This window comes from Drosophila novamexicana, unplaced genomic scaffold (assembly GCF_003285875.2).
Source record: "Drosophila novamexicana strain 15010-1031.04,08,12 unplaced genomic scaffold, DnovRS2.1 tig00000121-arrow-pilon, whole genome shotgun sequence".
Classification (NCBI taxonomy): Eukaryota; Metazoa; Arthropoda; class Insecta; order Diptera; family Drosophilidae; genus Drosophila; species Drosophila novamexicana.
Genome location: NW_020824773.1, coordinates 629,139 through 645,315, shown reverse-complemented (window position 1 = coordinate 645,315; position 16,177 = coordinate 629,139). Strand labels below are relative to the sequence as shown.

The 16,177-nt window shown below is 43.1% G+C and overlaps 5 protein-coding genes across 5 annotated transcripts; 3 read left to right on the top strand and 2 right to left on the bottom strand.

Moving 5' to 3' along the window:
- Positions 1–586: 586 nt before the first annotated feature.
- LOC115757879 (ankyrin repeat domain-containing protein 13C) lies at positions 587–3,324 on the bottom strand. The gene has a single exon (XM_030698319.1). The coding sequence runs from the start codon at positions 3,021–3,023 to the stop codon at positions 1,482–1,484; it is 1,542 nt and encodes a 513-aa protein (XP_030554179.1). The 5' UTR covers positions 3,024–3,324; the 3' UTR covers positions 587–1,481.
- A 185-nt stretch (positions 3,325–3,509) lies between these two features.
- LOC115757876 (WD and tetratricopeptide repeats protein 1) lies at positions 3,510–6,267 on the top strand. Its single transcript, XM_030698315.1, has 3 exons — positions 3,510–3,782; positions 3,842–4,623; positions 4,701–6,267. The coding sequence occupies exons 2-3, from the start codon at positions 3,849–3,851 to the stop codon at positions 5,891–5,893; spliced, it is 1,968 nt and encodes a 655-aa protein (XP_030554175.1). The 5' UTR covers positions 3,510–3,782; positions 3,842–3,848; the 3' UTR covers positions 5,894–6,267.
- A 126-nt stretch (positions 6,268–6,393) lies between these two features.
- Positions 6,394–10,385, bottom strand: LOC115757880 (longitudinals lacking protein-like). The gene is made up of 4 exons (XM_030698320.1): positions 10,321–10,385; positions 8,039–8,304; positions 7,630–7,716; positions 6,394–7,569 (listed from the first exon to the last, which is right to left on the bottom strand). The coding sequence occupies exons 2-4, from the start codon at positions 8,138–8,140 to the stop codon at positions 7,375–7,377; spliced, it is 384 nt and encodes a 127-aa protein (XP_030554180.1). The 5' UTR covers positions 8,141–8,304; positions 10,321–10,385; the 3' UTR covers positions 6,394–7,374.
- A 58-nt stretch (positions 10,386–10,443) lies between these two features.
- On the top strand, positions 10,444–12,579 carry LOC115757877 (nitric oxide-associated protein 1). The gene is made up of 2 exons (XM_030698317.1): positions 10,444–10,982; positions 11,049–12,579. Exons 1-2 carry the CDS (start codon positions 10,506–10,508, stop codon positions 12,513–12,515), a joined length of 1,944 nt encoding a protein of 647 aa, XP_030554177.1. The 5' UTR covers positions 10,444–10,505; the 3' UTR covers positions 12,516–12,579.
- Positions 12,580–12,640: 61 nt separating this feature from the next.
- Positions 12,641–15,785, top strand: LOC115757878 (uncharacterized protein CG10915). The gene is made up of 4 exons (XM_030698318.1): positions 12,641–13,743; positions 13,804–13,990; positions 14,056–14,195; positions 15,080–15,785. The coding sequence occupies exons 1-4, from the start codon at positions 12,939–12,941 to the stop codon at positions 15,760–15,762; spliced, it is 1,815 nt and encodes a 604-aa protein (XP_030554178.1). The 5' UTR covers positions 12,641–12,938; the 3' UTR covers positions 15,763–15,785.
- The last annotated feature ends 392 nt before the right edge of the window (positions 15,786–16,177 follow it).

Here is a 16,177-nt window from a genome sequence, read left to right as displayed (position 1 = left end):
TATAGAATTGTGCACAATTGCTTGCTACACAATGCACATACTTGAATGTCAAAGCAGATTAAAAATTTATTGATTTAATAACAAAGACAATGTTTATGAATAATGCAACTTAGGTATAGTAGCTGAAATCGTTATGAAACAAATATGCATAGAGCATATATATATATTTAAAAAATTGGAACTAAGTGTGTACACAAGTTTATAAATTTGTGAAGCTGTTTTATGCTTTGCGCACTCGTCGTAAATACGTAAATACTTTTTGCTGATTATGAAAATTGCGTAGGAAACGGTTTGCGGACGTTTGTTGATCTTAATATATAAACAACTTAAATAATAGGCAAATTTATGTGTTATTTCTATGTAGCGTTTTGTGATACTTTTTTTTTTGTAAAACAGATAAAGGCATATGACAGAACGATCTTTTAAAAGAGAACTTCGAAGTTTTCGAAATGTTCTATTTTTAGGTCATTCTTTTTTATCTATATATGTAAACTTAAAAACAATTAATAATTGCACTAAACATACAAATTAAACAAAAATAAATACATACATAAATAAATTACAATACAACTTTGAACGTTGCTAAAAAAACAAAATGAACCCTTTCAACATTAACAACTGAACATTATTTTGGCTATATTTTGATTTTGATTTTGCTTTACGGAAAACTGATGAGATAAGCTTAAAAATGTTGTTTCTCTTTTACAAATGTTTTGGCCTATTAATAATGCGAAACACCTGATAAACAGACCACTTGTCCGCTAAATCTTTATTTCTAGCCTGAATCATTATCGATAAAGAAAAAGGTGCGCTACAGCACGAGTCAGAAATAATTGGGTAATAAAACAAATCTATGAAGAATGTTTAAGTAATTAACTCTCGAGCCCAGTGCACCAATAAATACTTGTACATCAACAAATTACATCTCAATATATATGTATGTATATAGGACAGACAATAGTTAAGCATAGTTAGCCCCGCTCGTATTATCGATAAGACCGATTCGCAATTTGTTATGCAGCAATGACACCTGTTGTATTAACACATTTTGCTCACTTTTTAGACACAATTATTAAATTGTTAGCAATTCGTTTAACACGTGTCCATAACAAATTCAATTCATCATTTTTCTAAACCGAAATTGCAATTTTCAGAGCGTTACAATTTAATTGACACAAACAAAAACATGACTTCTTTAAAATGGGGACACGTTGATAATTTAACTGATTGATAATTTATGGTGAAAATTGCAATTTTCTTGTGACATGGGCGGGGCTGGGCTGGTCTGGGCGTGGCAAACGTTATGGCAGAGGCCGGAGATGCCGTGGATAGCGTTTGCAGCTTTAATCAAATTCGGAAATGGGTGCACGGCTGCTGCTGCTGTTGCTGCATCTGCTTCTGCTGTTGCGATTCAAATCGATCTGCTTGACGGCGCTGGGCGTGTTGGCAGCTGACGAGGACGACGATGATTCATCGCTAGGTCATAAGTCCTGAAAGCGTCGCACATCCTCCCAATAGTGTGCGGGTATCTCGAACAGTTTGGCGGGTATATTGTCGCGAAACTCAAACTTTTGAAATGTCACCTTGGCGGTGACCGTGTGCAGCACGGGTATTTCAATCTTAACGGGAAAGCCCGTGGGCAGTTTGAGCGTGACAAACTCGCGTAGCTTATTGATATGCTTGAGCGGTGCCACCACCTCGAGCACATCCAGCAGCATGTCCACACTGAGCGGAAAATCGGCGCTCATCGCAACGGTAGCGCGTAGCGTTTTGTTGGACTGTTTGTTGACCGGAGTGCGTCCCAGTGGCGGGCATTTACCCACGGGCGCATTTATATACTCCGACCAGGTGATCGTTGTGGTGGGCGGCGGCTGCAGCGAGCTGCGGCGCGGCAGCTCTGGCAATGTTAGGGTACTGCCAGTTGTGGGCGTTGTTGCCGCATTCGAATCCGATTGGCTGCCGCCTTTGGTGATTGTCTCGACAATGGCGCGATTCTTTTGCAAATCCTCGTTAGACAAATGCTCCCGCCGCTTGCGCTGCTTCAGCACTAGCCCCTGTATGGTATAGATTTCGCATTGATATTGTCCACCTATCAGTTCCTTGCGATTGGCCCTGAACAGCCAGCCGCGTTGAGCGCGCGCAAATTGTATTGTCTTTGTGGACATCTGGGTGGCCAATATGTCGGTGGACATGAGCACATCCACCTCATCTTCCATGTCCGATTCCTCGTAGCGCAGACGCTGATAGCATTGCTGTTCATTATCCAACAGCACTAGGGATTCATTGGGCGCTGCCTCGCCGCGAAATAGAAACGAAATATCGCCACGATCCCAGCGCATATCATTGAAGTCCACTAACGTTGTGTCAAGGCGCAGTGAAGCGCCACATTTATACAGTCGGCAAATGTCCGAGGGCAGAATGCGTGAGACGAGCGGTAGCCACGACTGAAAGTCCCATTTGAACTCCATATAAAAGTCCTGCATTTGACGCAGTGCCTGCACGAGTCGTTCGCGACGGCTTTCCATGTGCTCGCGCGACTGCAGCTTCAGCATGCGCAGCAGCTGGGTAATGGTCTGTCGGTGGCCGTAGCTGATGGCCTCGGCCAGTGGTGACCAGCCCTCATTGTTTTTCACTTTGACGGGGGCATTGTTGGCCAGCAGCAAACGGACACAGCAGGTGCGACCCAGCATGACGGCCAAGTGAAGGGGCGTATTGCCGTGCATGTCCTTTTCGGCCAACTCTTTTGGACCAGTGGTCAGAAGCAGGCGACGCTGCAGCGTTCGTATATCGTTCTCGAAAACGCTGCGATGCATTGGATACTCGACACAATCGTCGGGCACTGGGGCAGGTGCGGGGGCAGTTTTCCGTGTTGTTGTTGTTGTATCGTCATCGTCGTCACCCTCTCCCGCCGATTGATACTCATCCGATTCCGACTCCTCATCGGGTGACCCACTGTTTGTTGTCTGTTTTGTGTGTTCTACTTTCCGATTTTTGTCACACTCGTCCACTTTTTCGTTGGACATGTTTTACTCACCGTATCTTTATCAAACACTTTTTGCATACAGTTTTCTTTCATACAAAAAATTGCTATTTTGCTGCCCAAAATTGCTCTGTTTATTGATTATTATTAGCGATGGACTAAGTGTAGCACTGTGTCCAACATAACGATAAGGTATCGATAAACTCAATTTTTTTCATTTGATGAGTAAATTTACTAAGCGCAGTAAAGTAGCTTATCCGATTAAACATCACCAGCGATTTAAATGGGTATTTATGCAAATGCCGACATTAATTAAACAAAAGCAAACAAATGAAAGCTAACAAGCCCCTGTCAACTTCATGTCATTTCAAAATAATTAAATCCGTAGTTTGACATTTAGCACATACATACATACATATATATGCGTGTCGATATATGCATGTCTTTCGCTTCCACTCTTCTTAACGGTAAATATGGCTGAAGATATTCGTAAATCACATTTTCAGTGCTTTATGCATACCCTTCGCCCATCCCTAGTGTGGCTCATACACGTTAAAACACTATTTCGTACTAAAAAGTTATGAGTTGTTTATAAACTTTTCGTTTCAAATATCTGAGCAGTGAGTGTGGATTCTATGCTAAAATATTTATTAAAAACGTCGGACAATTTAATTGCAAACTGGAATTGCATCTGATTGCATCGTGTATGGGCCGCACGTAACAAAACCAAAATAAAAGGAAAAGAAATAACAAACACACAGCAGGCGAGGCGAATCAAAACGGGCAACTGCAAACGGCAAAGGCAAGGCAACATGCAGTAATAAATTGAGCAAGTTTCATAATCCTCCAAACAATTCGTAGATAGATTATGTCGAGCGATGAACTGCTGTGGCGTACTAAGTATTCAAGTTCGCGTTATCAACGCCACGAGAGCGCAGAGCAGCGGACGCCCTTGAATGCCAGCGCGTTGCACTGGCAGCGACAACAATTTGGTTGCGATGTGGACGAGCAGCTGCGTCGCCGGCTGCAAGCATCGCCAGCATACATCGATCGGCTCGAACAGGAGACGTTGCTGACCGGGCACGACGGCTGTGTCAACTGTCTAGAGTGGACAGATGATGGCATGCTATTGGCGTCAGGTTCTGATGATTACAAAGTCATGATCTGGGATCCGTTTCGAAAGCGGCGCATCCAAACGATAAACACGAAACATCTGGGCAACATATTTTCCGTAAAGTTTCTCCCACGTCACAACAACAGCATTGTGGCCACCTGTGGCGCCGACAAGTATATCTATGTCTATGACATTAATCACGGCAATGAGACCTTGTTTACCTGCAATTGCCACACGATGCGCGTTAAGCGTCTGGCCACGGCGCCCGATTCGCCACACATTTTCTGGTCCGCCGGCGAGGATGGCAGCATACTACAATTGGACATGCGTGAGGCACATCGCTGTCGCGGCCCTGATGATCAGCAACCAACGACGGGAGGCGTACGACTCCTAAGCCTTTGCACTCAGGTCGAGTCGACAACGGAGGCCAAGTGCCTGGCTATCAATCCACGACGAACCGAGTATCTTGCAGTGGGTGCCAATGATCCGTATGCGCGCGTCTTTGATCGCCGAATGCTACCAGGTGAAGGTAATTGCAGAAGTGTACCGTGCTCTCGGCACATCTTCTCTTTAAGGAATTTATTAAGCTCTGTGTTTATTTTGTAGCAAACAGCTGTGTCTCCTTCTATGCCCCCGGTCAAATTGTGAAGAACATCACACGCAACATCGTGCACGAGTCGCGCACTGTCACCTATCTGACATTCAACAACTACAACACAACGGAGCTTCTGGTAAATATGGGCTGTGAGCATATCTATCGCTATGATCTACACAATGCCACGCCACCAAAGTTCTACGAACTGCCTGAATACACAGCATCGCCGCCGCCCACCGAGGCGGAGCATGTGGAAGCGGCGGTTGGCACTGATGAAAAGCCAGAAATCAGGACGACCAAAAAGCAGCAAAAGCGTCGCACATTGCCAACGAGTATTGAACAGCACAAGAAGCTGGGTAACGAGCATCTGGAAAATGGCAAATTGCTGGCCGCGATAGATACGTATTCTGCGGCACTAGCGGAATATCCGCGGGGGGAGGTGCTTTATTTGAATCGGGCTACGGCACTGATGCGTCGCGGTTGGTTTGGCGATATATATGCGGCGCTGCGAGATTGCCACGAGGCGTTACGTTTGGATCCCACTTATGTGAAAGCGCATTTTCGATTGGCCCGTGCCCTGCTTGAGCTGCACCGGCCTCAGGAAGCGGACAAGTGCTTGCAAGAGCTGATAGAGCGCTTTCCAAGCTTTGCCAACAATCATGGTGTGCTGATGCTGCACAAGGACATACGAGAGTATCGACAGCAGCAATCGCAGACCACTGGTCAAACGTCCGATCATGAACCGGTGCTCATTGAGAGCGGATTCCGCTATCTACGCCTGACCGATGATGAGTATGCGCAACGGCGTGCCGCCAAGGATTACAAACAGCGATATGTGGGTCATTGCAACATCACGACGGACATTAAGGAGGCCAACTATTTGGGCCTTAACGGCGAGTTCATTGCCGCCGGCTCCGATGACGGCAACTTTTACATTTGGGAAGGTGAAACGGCAAAAATACGTGCCGTCTATCGCGCTGACAGTGCCATCGTCAACTGCGTGCAGCCGCATCCAAGTATTTGCATGTTGGCCACCAGCGGCATCGATCATGATATCAAAATCTGGTCACCGTGCGCGCCGAGCGCCGCGGAGCGACCCAATCTCGTTGCGGACGTCACGCGCTATGTTGAGAATAATCAGGAAAAAATGCGCACTGATCCCTTCGAAGCGAATACGCGTAATGCGTATTGTTTTAATAATTAAATATAAGCACATCTAGTATAATGTAAATTAGTTTTTAAATTCAAATTGCAATACAATTCATGCAATAATAGGCCACTTCTCCGATCCTGTCTACTCGCGAAACTAGGGAGTATAAATACATAAAACTAACTAATAGGGTAATTTGCGAAAACCACTATCAATTTTGTTAAATTGTCAAAGAAATATAATTATAGAAACAAACCAAGCATATGGAAATGGTATGTCGAAATCAAAGAAATAAAAATTCTAAGAATTGCAATTTCTGGTTAATAATAATCTGAGAGAATGAAAAAACGCAATAACGCGAATAACGAATAGATCAATTACATTATACAATCTATTAAAAAGTCGCCTTTTAATTAAAAAACAAAAAATTCCTGGTCCGATAAGTTTTTTAATTGTGTAAAAGAAATTCTATAGCAAAAACAGATTGCATTGAATTAATTTGAAGTCTTTTATATATTTTTGGAATTATTCTGTTTATTTATCGTAGTTATTTAAATCTATGCTCACATGTATACATATACATACATATAAATATTTTACTTTATGTAATAATATTCAAGTATCGCTTTTCTCTTGTTTTTAATTATTTTGTTTTTTTTTTTTTCAAGTTTATTTAAAAAACTAAGTAGAATTGATAGCTTCACATACAAGTTTCTATCTTCATATCGCAATCGGTAAACGTTGTTGTTGTTACAAATATTTTATGGTATGAATGCTGAATAATGTTTTAGAACAATTTAAAGTACTTAAAATTTTGCGTTAAGTAAGGTGTTTAGTTATACATAATTAATATTTTTCTTTCTGTCCTTGAGTGTGTGTCGTGTGTGTGTGTGTGTTGTGTGTGTGTGTGTGTGAAGAGCGTGACATGTGGATTTTAGTAAGTTGCTTAAAATCTAACTGAATGTGTTGTAAATATTCGCGGCCATGCGGATGATTTTTAACGTTCTACTTGCACATTTTTTTCACATTATATTATGTATAATTATGTTTCTATATATTTTTTTTTATGAATTCTCTTTTAATTACTTTACAAAAGTGCGTAGTTTTCTCATTCTTTTGTTTTGTAGGGTTGTCCATATTTTGCTTTTTATACAGTGTTTTTTTTTCTTTGTTTATTTTTAAGAATAGTATATTACAAACTATTTTATGATGAAATTAAAAATACGATTCAAATCAAATTCAATGGGTCGACAGTGTTCATAAATATTGCAAATCTGTTGATCTATAAAGGAGGTGAGGGTAGGAGGGGACTCATAAAATCGTAAACGTTACTTTTTGTTTGAACTATCGTATATCTGTCAACTTTGTGTGCCTGTGGGTGTGCATTGGTTTTTGAAATGAACCTTGTGTGTATATCTCAAATGGTGTTTTGCTATGTTCCACTATTTTCTTTCTTTTGTTGGAATTTTGTTTTCTTGCTTGCATATATAAGTTCTTATAGTTGTGTTTATTTGTTTTTATTTGTTTAAATACCATCAACCCTCCCGCTTTATAGAACTAGGTGTCTCTGCCAGACCTTTCACTTTGAGTCGATCGGCGGTTTTAAGAAATGCCGGCAGCTGCTCTTGCGACACATTTACTTCGCCGGCATACATAAACTCCAGTATTGCCTGCAGGTGTATGTAGGACACATCTTTCAGTATGATAATGGGATGCTTCGAGGGATTCTCCTTTAAAAACAATAATCTGATTAGGACTATCGCGTCAAATGTACTTTTAATAAGACTTACTTCCAATAGCGCCTTAAAGTAGGGACTGCAAGCTGAAAGCACCATTTTGTGTGCTTTGCAGGTTTGGCCTTCGCAGGCGAGTGTTACCTGTACGGAAATATTAAAGATAATCAGTTAGAGAGCACAACATTTTCCCCAGCCCGCATAAAAGCATAACAAAGCATATGAATGGTTAACAGAAAACGAAAAATATAATAGAAAGAAGCTCAACAGATAGGCAGGTAGATAATTACAAGTATGAATGGAGTTAGAATTCATCCGAAAATATTAAAGCAAAAGTCAGTTGGTATTTGGAAACCTAATGTTGAGGTCACAGGTGTTTGGCTTACTTATACATTGAAAGCTTAATACACACTGTGGTGCGTCCGTCAAAAGAATCTGAAGAATTTGAAACATAAGCGATACTTACATCTGTGAAGCTCTTCTCATCGCGCAAGTGACGGAACGAGGTCACCATATTCGTTTGAAAATCGTTCCATTTTAGAAAAAACTGTTGGTCCGACGACATCATGTAGAAGCTTTTGTTATTATAGCTGGGGGAGCGTTAAAGGGAAACGCGCGCTCACAGTTCTGTTACAGGCAGGAGAATTGAAAATTTAGACGCGCGGCCAAAATGACTCCAATAGAATAGCTCTTTACTTCGGTTCAGTGTTTTCAAACTATTTCCCTTGAGTTCTGCAAAAGAAATACAAATGAAAAGAAAATAAAAACAAAAGCCTGACTTTGGCACTCTAAAACTAAATAAGCACAAACTTGGCGAAATTTTTGTGCGAAAAAGCACACAGCTCGCATCGAGTGTACCCGTCGTGAGAGCCGAGCCAAACTTGCAAATTGCGAAAGAGCAGGCAGCCGCGCTGACGCTGTCGCTATCGCTGGTGAAGTCTTAAGCGTTGCACAACCGACGACGACGACGACGACAACAGCGACGACTCACAGTCAAAAACATTCTATACAATAGCAAAAAGTGTTTTGCGCAGACGCAATGTGCTGCAGCGGGCATGGAATGTACTGTGTGTGTTGGAAAATGTCAAATGTGCAAAGCTGGCCCGCAGTAACAAAGTAAGAAAAAAAAAGAATAACAAGAGAGCGACAAAGGTTAAACAAAATATCAAAGACTCGCTCGCTCGAGCGCTCACATTGAATGCCTTTCACTTTTCAAGGCAATTTCTGCATTTTAGTAATTTGCGTTGCTTATTTGAATTTTCAGTTGCTCCCGCACAGTGGGCTTATCGATTCACATCTATACGTATGTGTGTAGATACATTTATGCACATGGAAAATAACAGAAACTTTTAAATGCATATGGACAGGGCTATAATAATTTAAAGGCTACCACATTGAACATTTTTAGAATTTAAATTATATAAAAAAGAAAAAGGTCGTTTATTTAAATAAATGGAGCCACCGTCAGTGCCCCAGTGTGCAGACAACATGTGTTGCGGTTGCGATAGCTGCTGGGACCAGCTTGTCGACGCTGCCATATGCGCTACACTTGCGCCGGCTCTGTGTGGGCGGCCTGAGACCCTAACAGTGTAGCGAGTACAAACTTCGTGTAAGCATTAGGTTTACAGCAGCGGCTCACACATACATGTCAATCCATATACACTCAGTACACACACATACACACACTTGGCTAAGCGCTCTCAACTTTCAACTGCCGTTATGATTTCGCAATTACATTACAACAGCAACCAAAACAACAAAAACAACGAAGACGACGAGGGCAGACATTTGCTGGAAATTTCAGCTACATTTGTGTGCGTGTATTTATAAAATGCGACTATCTCACTTGCACTAGTTTAGAAGCAGTTAGGCAGCGCGGCAATAAGAAAAGTTGTTGAGTGATGTTGAAACTGTCTAATTTGTATAACTATTGGCCGAGTATTGATTTTTCCCTCTTTTTTGATTGCACACCAGCAAGCAAAAAACACCCACAATTGCTTACATATGTTTATTTCTTCATAAAGAAAATACCAGTTTTGAAGTTGAGCAAAGACAACAGAGAAGAAAAAAGTGACGGCAGCCACAACAATTTGAAACGAGTTCGAACGAAAGTTGCAACACTCACGAAATTGATGAGCCGCTCTCGCAAAGGTTGTTGCTGTTGTTGTTGTCGTGTATTACTCAACATGGCGCTCACAACAACCAAATAGGATGAGGCGAAGGAACGAACTACTCAAAATTCACTGAAGAAGAAATGTGCGAGAGTCGCTGCTGCCTAGATAATGGCGGCGGCAACGGCGACGGCAACAGCGGCAACTCTTCGTGGCATGCCACAACAACAAATGCTCGGGTTTTCATTGCATTGGTAATTTGCCATTTGCACGTTTCTGGTGCTTCTGTATTGTTATATTTGTACTTGTTTATGCAAATATTATTGTAATATGTAGTTTAAAATTAGGTCGCGCTTCGTTTTACTTTGATTCACACACACTGACACATGCACGCGCACACGAACGCACTATACATCAGGCACACAGTTGCACACGCACACACACACATACACTTGTCTTTTTTCTACACTTTCCTAATCACTATTTGCCTTGCACTCTGTACTTTTACCAATGCGTATTGTGTGCAATTGAATAATGATCATTGCAAATGCATTTTGTATGCGCTATGTCCACGTTTTTCTTGCCTTTTTTGTTTCAATTTAATACATACACGCTTTTTTAGCACGCACTCACTCACCTTCTGTACACGCTCTGCTTTCGCTAATGCTTGCTTTGCTGCTTTCTTTTTTCTCTTTTCCGACGAGTGTTTTTTGCTTTTTCTGCTGCGCTTTACAACACTGCTAACACATTACGTTGTTACATAGCACTGACAGTCAACAGTTTTGTAGCGATGAGACTGAGTTCGTATATTTAGGCCCTAAGATGTTGAGAACATCGCGTTTTTTAAAGAAATTAAATGAAAATATTAACTGCTCTTGCAAAAGGCTACAAAACACAACAGTTAATGAAAAGCAGAGCTTTCGCCAAAAGGCTTGGCAAGCGGCTCGCCAACGCTATGGTAACTATGAGCACGTGCACTACAGCTCGTTCCTCGAGTACAACTTGGGTCAGCTGAATAAATTTCATCAAACGAATCAAACGGCTTTTCCACCATTGGAGGCGTTGCGTGGCATGGAGAGTGAACTGACAGTAAAAAACGTTTCATCATATCCACACAATTGGATGGAGGACTATGAGTTCTATAAGGGTGCAAGCGATGAGGCGGGCAACATTGATGCCCAACATGGAACGCCCGATGCAACAGTGCAGCCATCAACTGTGCCTTGCAATGGCTGTGGAGCACATTTGCACTGTGTCAGTAGCTCCTTGCCTGGCTACATACCCAGCGAAATATTCAAGGTATAAATATGCTTACTTTTTGTATACGTTTTTAAGTACTAATTAAATATTCTATGTATTATAAAGGGCCGCACGATATCCGAGCTACAGACCATTACCTGCCAGCGCTGCCATTTCCTTGAGCACTATAATATCGCATTAGACGTGGAAGTGCCGCCCTCGGTGTACGTGGAAACCATTTCGCGCATACAGGACAAGTATGCTTTGGCTATTATTATCGTCGATCTGCTGGATTTGCCCAGCTCAATTTGGCCGGGCATGCAACAAATTCTTGGCAGCAAGCGACCAGTTTTTCTGGTGGGAAATAAGGTAGATTTGCTGCCGCGCGACTCTAACAGCTATTTGACACATGTGAAAAGCTGTCTCAAGCAGCAGTTCGTACAATACGGCGGCTTTGACGCACTTAACATTAAGAATATCAGTCTTATATCGGCCAAGACTGGCTACGGCATTGAGGAGCTCATAACACAGCTGCACAAGATTTGGCAATATAAGGGCGATGTGTATTTGCTGGGCTGTACCAATGTGGGCAAGAGCTCGCTTTTCAATATATTGTTGAACTCGGATTATTGCAGGCCTGAGGCCAGTGAGCTAGTTCGCAAGGCAACGACATGTGCTTGGCCAGGCACCACATTGCAAATGCTTAAGTTTCCCATATTGCGACCCTCCGATATTCGCGTCTATCACCGCTTTAAGCGTCTTTTTTCGGAACGTGCACAGCGCGCGGCGTTGGAGAAGCTGCGTCGCGACCAGGCTAAGGAAACGGGTACTGTGGCAGCGGCTCAGCTAATTGGAAACGTAGGACGCACCTTTGAACATCGCGTAGATGTGGAGGATGCGTTTGCCATGTCAACAGGTACGCAGCCCATAACGACGCTCAACGAACGGAAGGCGGAGTATCGTGAGGCCCGTTGGGTTTATGATACGCCTGGTGTCATGCAGCCGGATCAACTGACGCCCTTGCTCACGACGCAGGAGTTGCTGCGTTTACAACCCACAAAGATGTTGAGACCCCGAGCCTTTCGCTTGGCACCCACTATGTCCCTGCTATTGGGTGGCTTGGCACGCGTTGATTTGCTGGAATGTAACCAGGAGTACCTAAAACTGTTTGTTTTTGCTGCAGAAACGCTGCCGATATTAATAACAGATATGCAGCAGGCTGAGATGGTTTATGAACGCTATTTGGGCACACCCTTATTGGGTGTGCCCATGGCTGGTGAAGATGAAACGCGTCTGCAGCGCTGGCCTGGATTGCAGTGCATGGAAAAGGATATCGTGGTACAAAGCGGCGCGTTGCTTAATAGACAAGCTGAAAAGCAGCTTAATTGTGATATAACCCTCAGCTCCGCTGGCTGGCTGGGCCTGCTGCTGCCAGAGAACTCTGAGTGCACCTGGCGTGTTTGGACTCCGCAGGCAACTGGCATTTATGTACGCAAGCCGGCCCTAATACCACAGGCAGACCGTTTGGTGGGAAAACACATTCGTTATTCTCTAGCCTATAACACAGCTAAGCCATTTGTATTTAGAAAATAGCGCTGATACATTTTAACTGCATTGTGAAGAAAAACAAACCAAAATTAATTAAAGTAAAAAATTCATAGTTTCGTTAAATACTCGACGAGTAATGTTTATCGTTAAGTGTGGAGTTACTTTGGCGATTTTGTGATGGCCTGATAGCCGATATATTTTGCGCAAGCCGCTTATTATCACACCGTGAAACGATTTTTTCGATGTCCCATCTCTAACAAAAAGTATCCACTTTTTCACGGCAACAAAGAATTTGTATGGCACAGAATTTAGTAAATTAACGCAAATTACAGCCATTAAAATGCCATTTATTTAGCGCAACGCAGCGGCGACAAGTGCAATTATAAGTATAAATTGTAATTTACAATTTACAAACTGCGACGCAGCCTCGAACAACAATTTTTGTATGCTGTAAAGAAAGCCAGGATAATGGAGCAGAACTCCAGCACTATTATAAACGAGAAGGAGCTGGAAATCAACAGTGCTGCACCAACAACTACAGCCGCATGCAGCAGCAGCGACATCGATGCCACACATGAATTCCAAACCATGAAGCCGGGCGCAGGACATAAGTTACAACTACAACAACAACAGCAGCAGCTTGGCAATGGACGCACTGAGCTGCCACATAGCGAGCTCGTGAAGATGCTGTACTATTTGGAGGGAGAGCTGCAGGCACGCGATGTGTGCATCGCTGCGCTGCGCAACGAGCGGGTTAAGCAGCTGATCACACAGCTGCGCACAAAGCGTGTGCAGCCAAACGATCCGTATGCTTCGCTGTTTCGGGATAAGATCGCATTGAACGGGAATCTGATTTCTCGCGAGTCCTCCACGCAGGCCGCTCAAGCGGAAATGGAGGTGCGCCAGATCATTGAGCAGCAAATGGAGCAGCAGTATCAGATGGTCAGCAAGCAGCGTGGCACACATGTGCGCATGGTTAACATATTGACCGAGTCGCTGGAGAACAATCAGCGCATGCTGCAGCAGCTAGAGGAGGAGAGGCGCAAGCATGAGCATGATACCGCCCAGGGGGATGATATAACCTATGGCCTGGAAATGGAGCGCACCAAGTTGCGCCAGCAGTTGGAGGCGGAGCAGGCGCAGGTGGCAAACATGGAAAAGGATCTCAAGAAACTGCAAGAGACGCTCGAGTACGAGCGCAACAGGCAAAAGCAGATCGTTTTGTTACTTATCGCGGAACGAAAGAAGATCCTAATGAAGTACATTGAGGAGGGTGAGGGATTCCCTTAAACCTCAATTATATATAAATTAATCGAAAAACGACACTTTTCAGGCAAACGTTCAGAGGATCTGGCTCAAATTCTCGCCGAAGAGAAGCAGCGCTCCGATACCATTGCCGAGGGCCTTGAGGAGGAGAGCAAAAAATCGCTGCGTATGGAGGAGGAGCTGGAAAAGCAAACACAATCAATGGAACTGGAGCGCAAAACGCTGTTGTCCAAATTGGCCAAGGAAGAGCTGCGGTATGTGTTCCATTAAAGACAGTTTCCCATTCTATTACTAAATACAAACATATATATAAATGCAGTGTTAAGGAGCTGGAGCAGGAGCTAAACACGTTGCGTAGCGAGCACGAGGCATTGAAGAAGCAACATCAACAGCAGCAGCAACAACTGGCTGCCAGTGGCTCAACGGTGGCTGCTGCCAGCAAGTCGCGTCAGTTTAGTGGTAGGTGTTGCTCAGGCCAGGGGCCTTTATTTTCCTGTTGTAATTATGATTTAACTTCTTCTGTTTTCTATATATATTTATATTTATTTCGTGTCCCTCTCAAAGATGAAATATTTTGTTAGAAAATATCTTACGCAATTTGCAAGGTGATTTGTTTTTTCATTCCTCGTTTCGTACTTGTGATGACTGCACCATACAATTTGCGCAAATGCATCACCACACACTCAAACACACACAAAGCACCCACTGTAAACACGCCAGTCAATGCTTAGTTAGTATACAAGATTTTCGCGGTAGGCGGCTCGAAGAGATCTAAGCCCCTTTTGGGAGAACCTTTTCTGCATTTCAGAACATTAATGGTAGTGGGATATATATTGTATTTATAATATAATTATATTATTGTAATTGTGACCGTTTAGGTGACCTCAGAGTTTGCACATGCTTACAACACGCTATAATTTCCAAATGGTTTTTCTTACACTTACTGCTAAGGCTAAGTCAAAAGCACCTTATATGCTTTTTATAGAGCTTATAATATAATTCAAACATGACTTGATGCATTGGCTATAAGCCCAGTCTGTAGAATTTGATTTTCATATATCTTAAAGGCCAGATACATGTCAGGTAGATAAATTTACTTGGATAGCTGGATAAAGCTTTTAATTACTGTTTTGGGTATTAAGAAACATTAAATAATATAATAGAATATTGCTAAGGCTACAGATTTTTTTTTATAAAGTTTGAGTTTGATCTGCAAAAGTATACATATATACATATGTCTATGTCCAAGCTTTGTAGTAAAGAAGATTACTTTAATTTTTGTATTTCATATGTATTTGAATTTAGATTCCCATTGCTAATCGTTAACTTAATACATTTTACAGACGACGCATGTGCCACGCCCATGGTAAACATTGCGAAAATAGTTCAACCAACCGCGACAGTGACCAGTATGCCGGTTTCGGGTCCACAAACGGGCATAGCACGCTCTATTGTGCCAGGCCAAAATATACGCAGCGCCGCTGTTGGCATTGCTACGGTGCCAACGGGGACCGCCACCGCGCCCACGGCGCCATCTACTCTGGCTGCCGTCAATCACAACAGCAGCACAGTCGCTACAACGGACGTTGGCGCCGCTGCTTCCAGTGCTGTTGTTGCAACTGCTCCACCATCACCTTCGCCGGCTAAAATGCAGCCAACGGCGACCATACAACGTGCGCCGGGCGGCAAGTACGCAGCACTGGCTGCTGCTGCAGCGCTGGATCAGACCGCAATACCACCGCATCCACATCCTGTGCCCATCGCAGTGCCACCTGTTACCGTGCCGCCGGCAGGGGCACGCGGCGCACCACCACCCATACCAACTAAGCCAATTGTACCGCCCAAGCGGGAGCCTTCGTTGTCGCGATTGGGCTCCATAACGAGCGGCAGTGCTGCTGCCACAGCCATTGCCGCAGCTGCGGCGGCAGCAACGGCTGCTGTGGCGGCTACCGCAACCACAACAACTGCCTCCTCGACGAGCGCAGCAGCAGCAGTGGTACCGGCGACTACGGCAAAACATAATTAGACACCTTTCCTAGACATCTTTTGACATACATATATACGCGCATTATACCATATAGCATATAGAAAAAGCGAAAATACTCAAAACCGAATATAGCTCCACACAATAATTGGCCGTAATACTACTTAAGAGGGTACACTCCTTCTGGAGCGTAAGTAAAAAGTATAAGATTCTTTGACCATGCCAAACTCAGACAGTCAAGTACGTTTTCCCCCAATTGACTCATATAAATATGTGTATTAAAAAGTTAAGGATTCTATCTTTGAAAGTTGAGTCCTGTGCTTTGATTAATTCTGTTATTATTTTTTGTTTTACTATTAGCTTTGCAAAGCCATGCAAAGAATGTAAGCATAAGAAAATAACAAAGTGCTTTAGTCTTTCTTTTAAATTGCTTTCAAGTGTCACTTAAAAGTGTTTT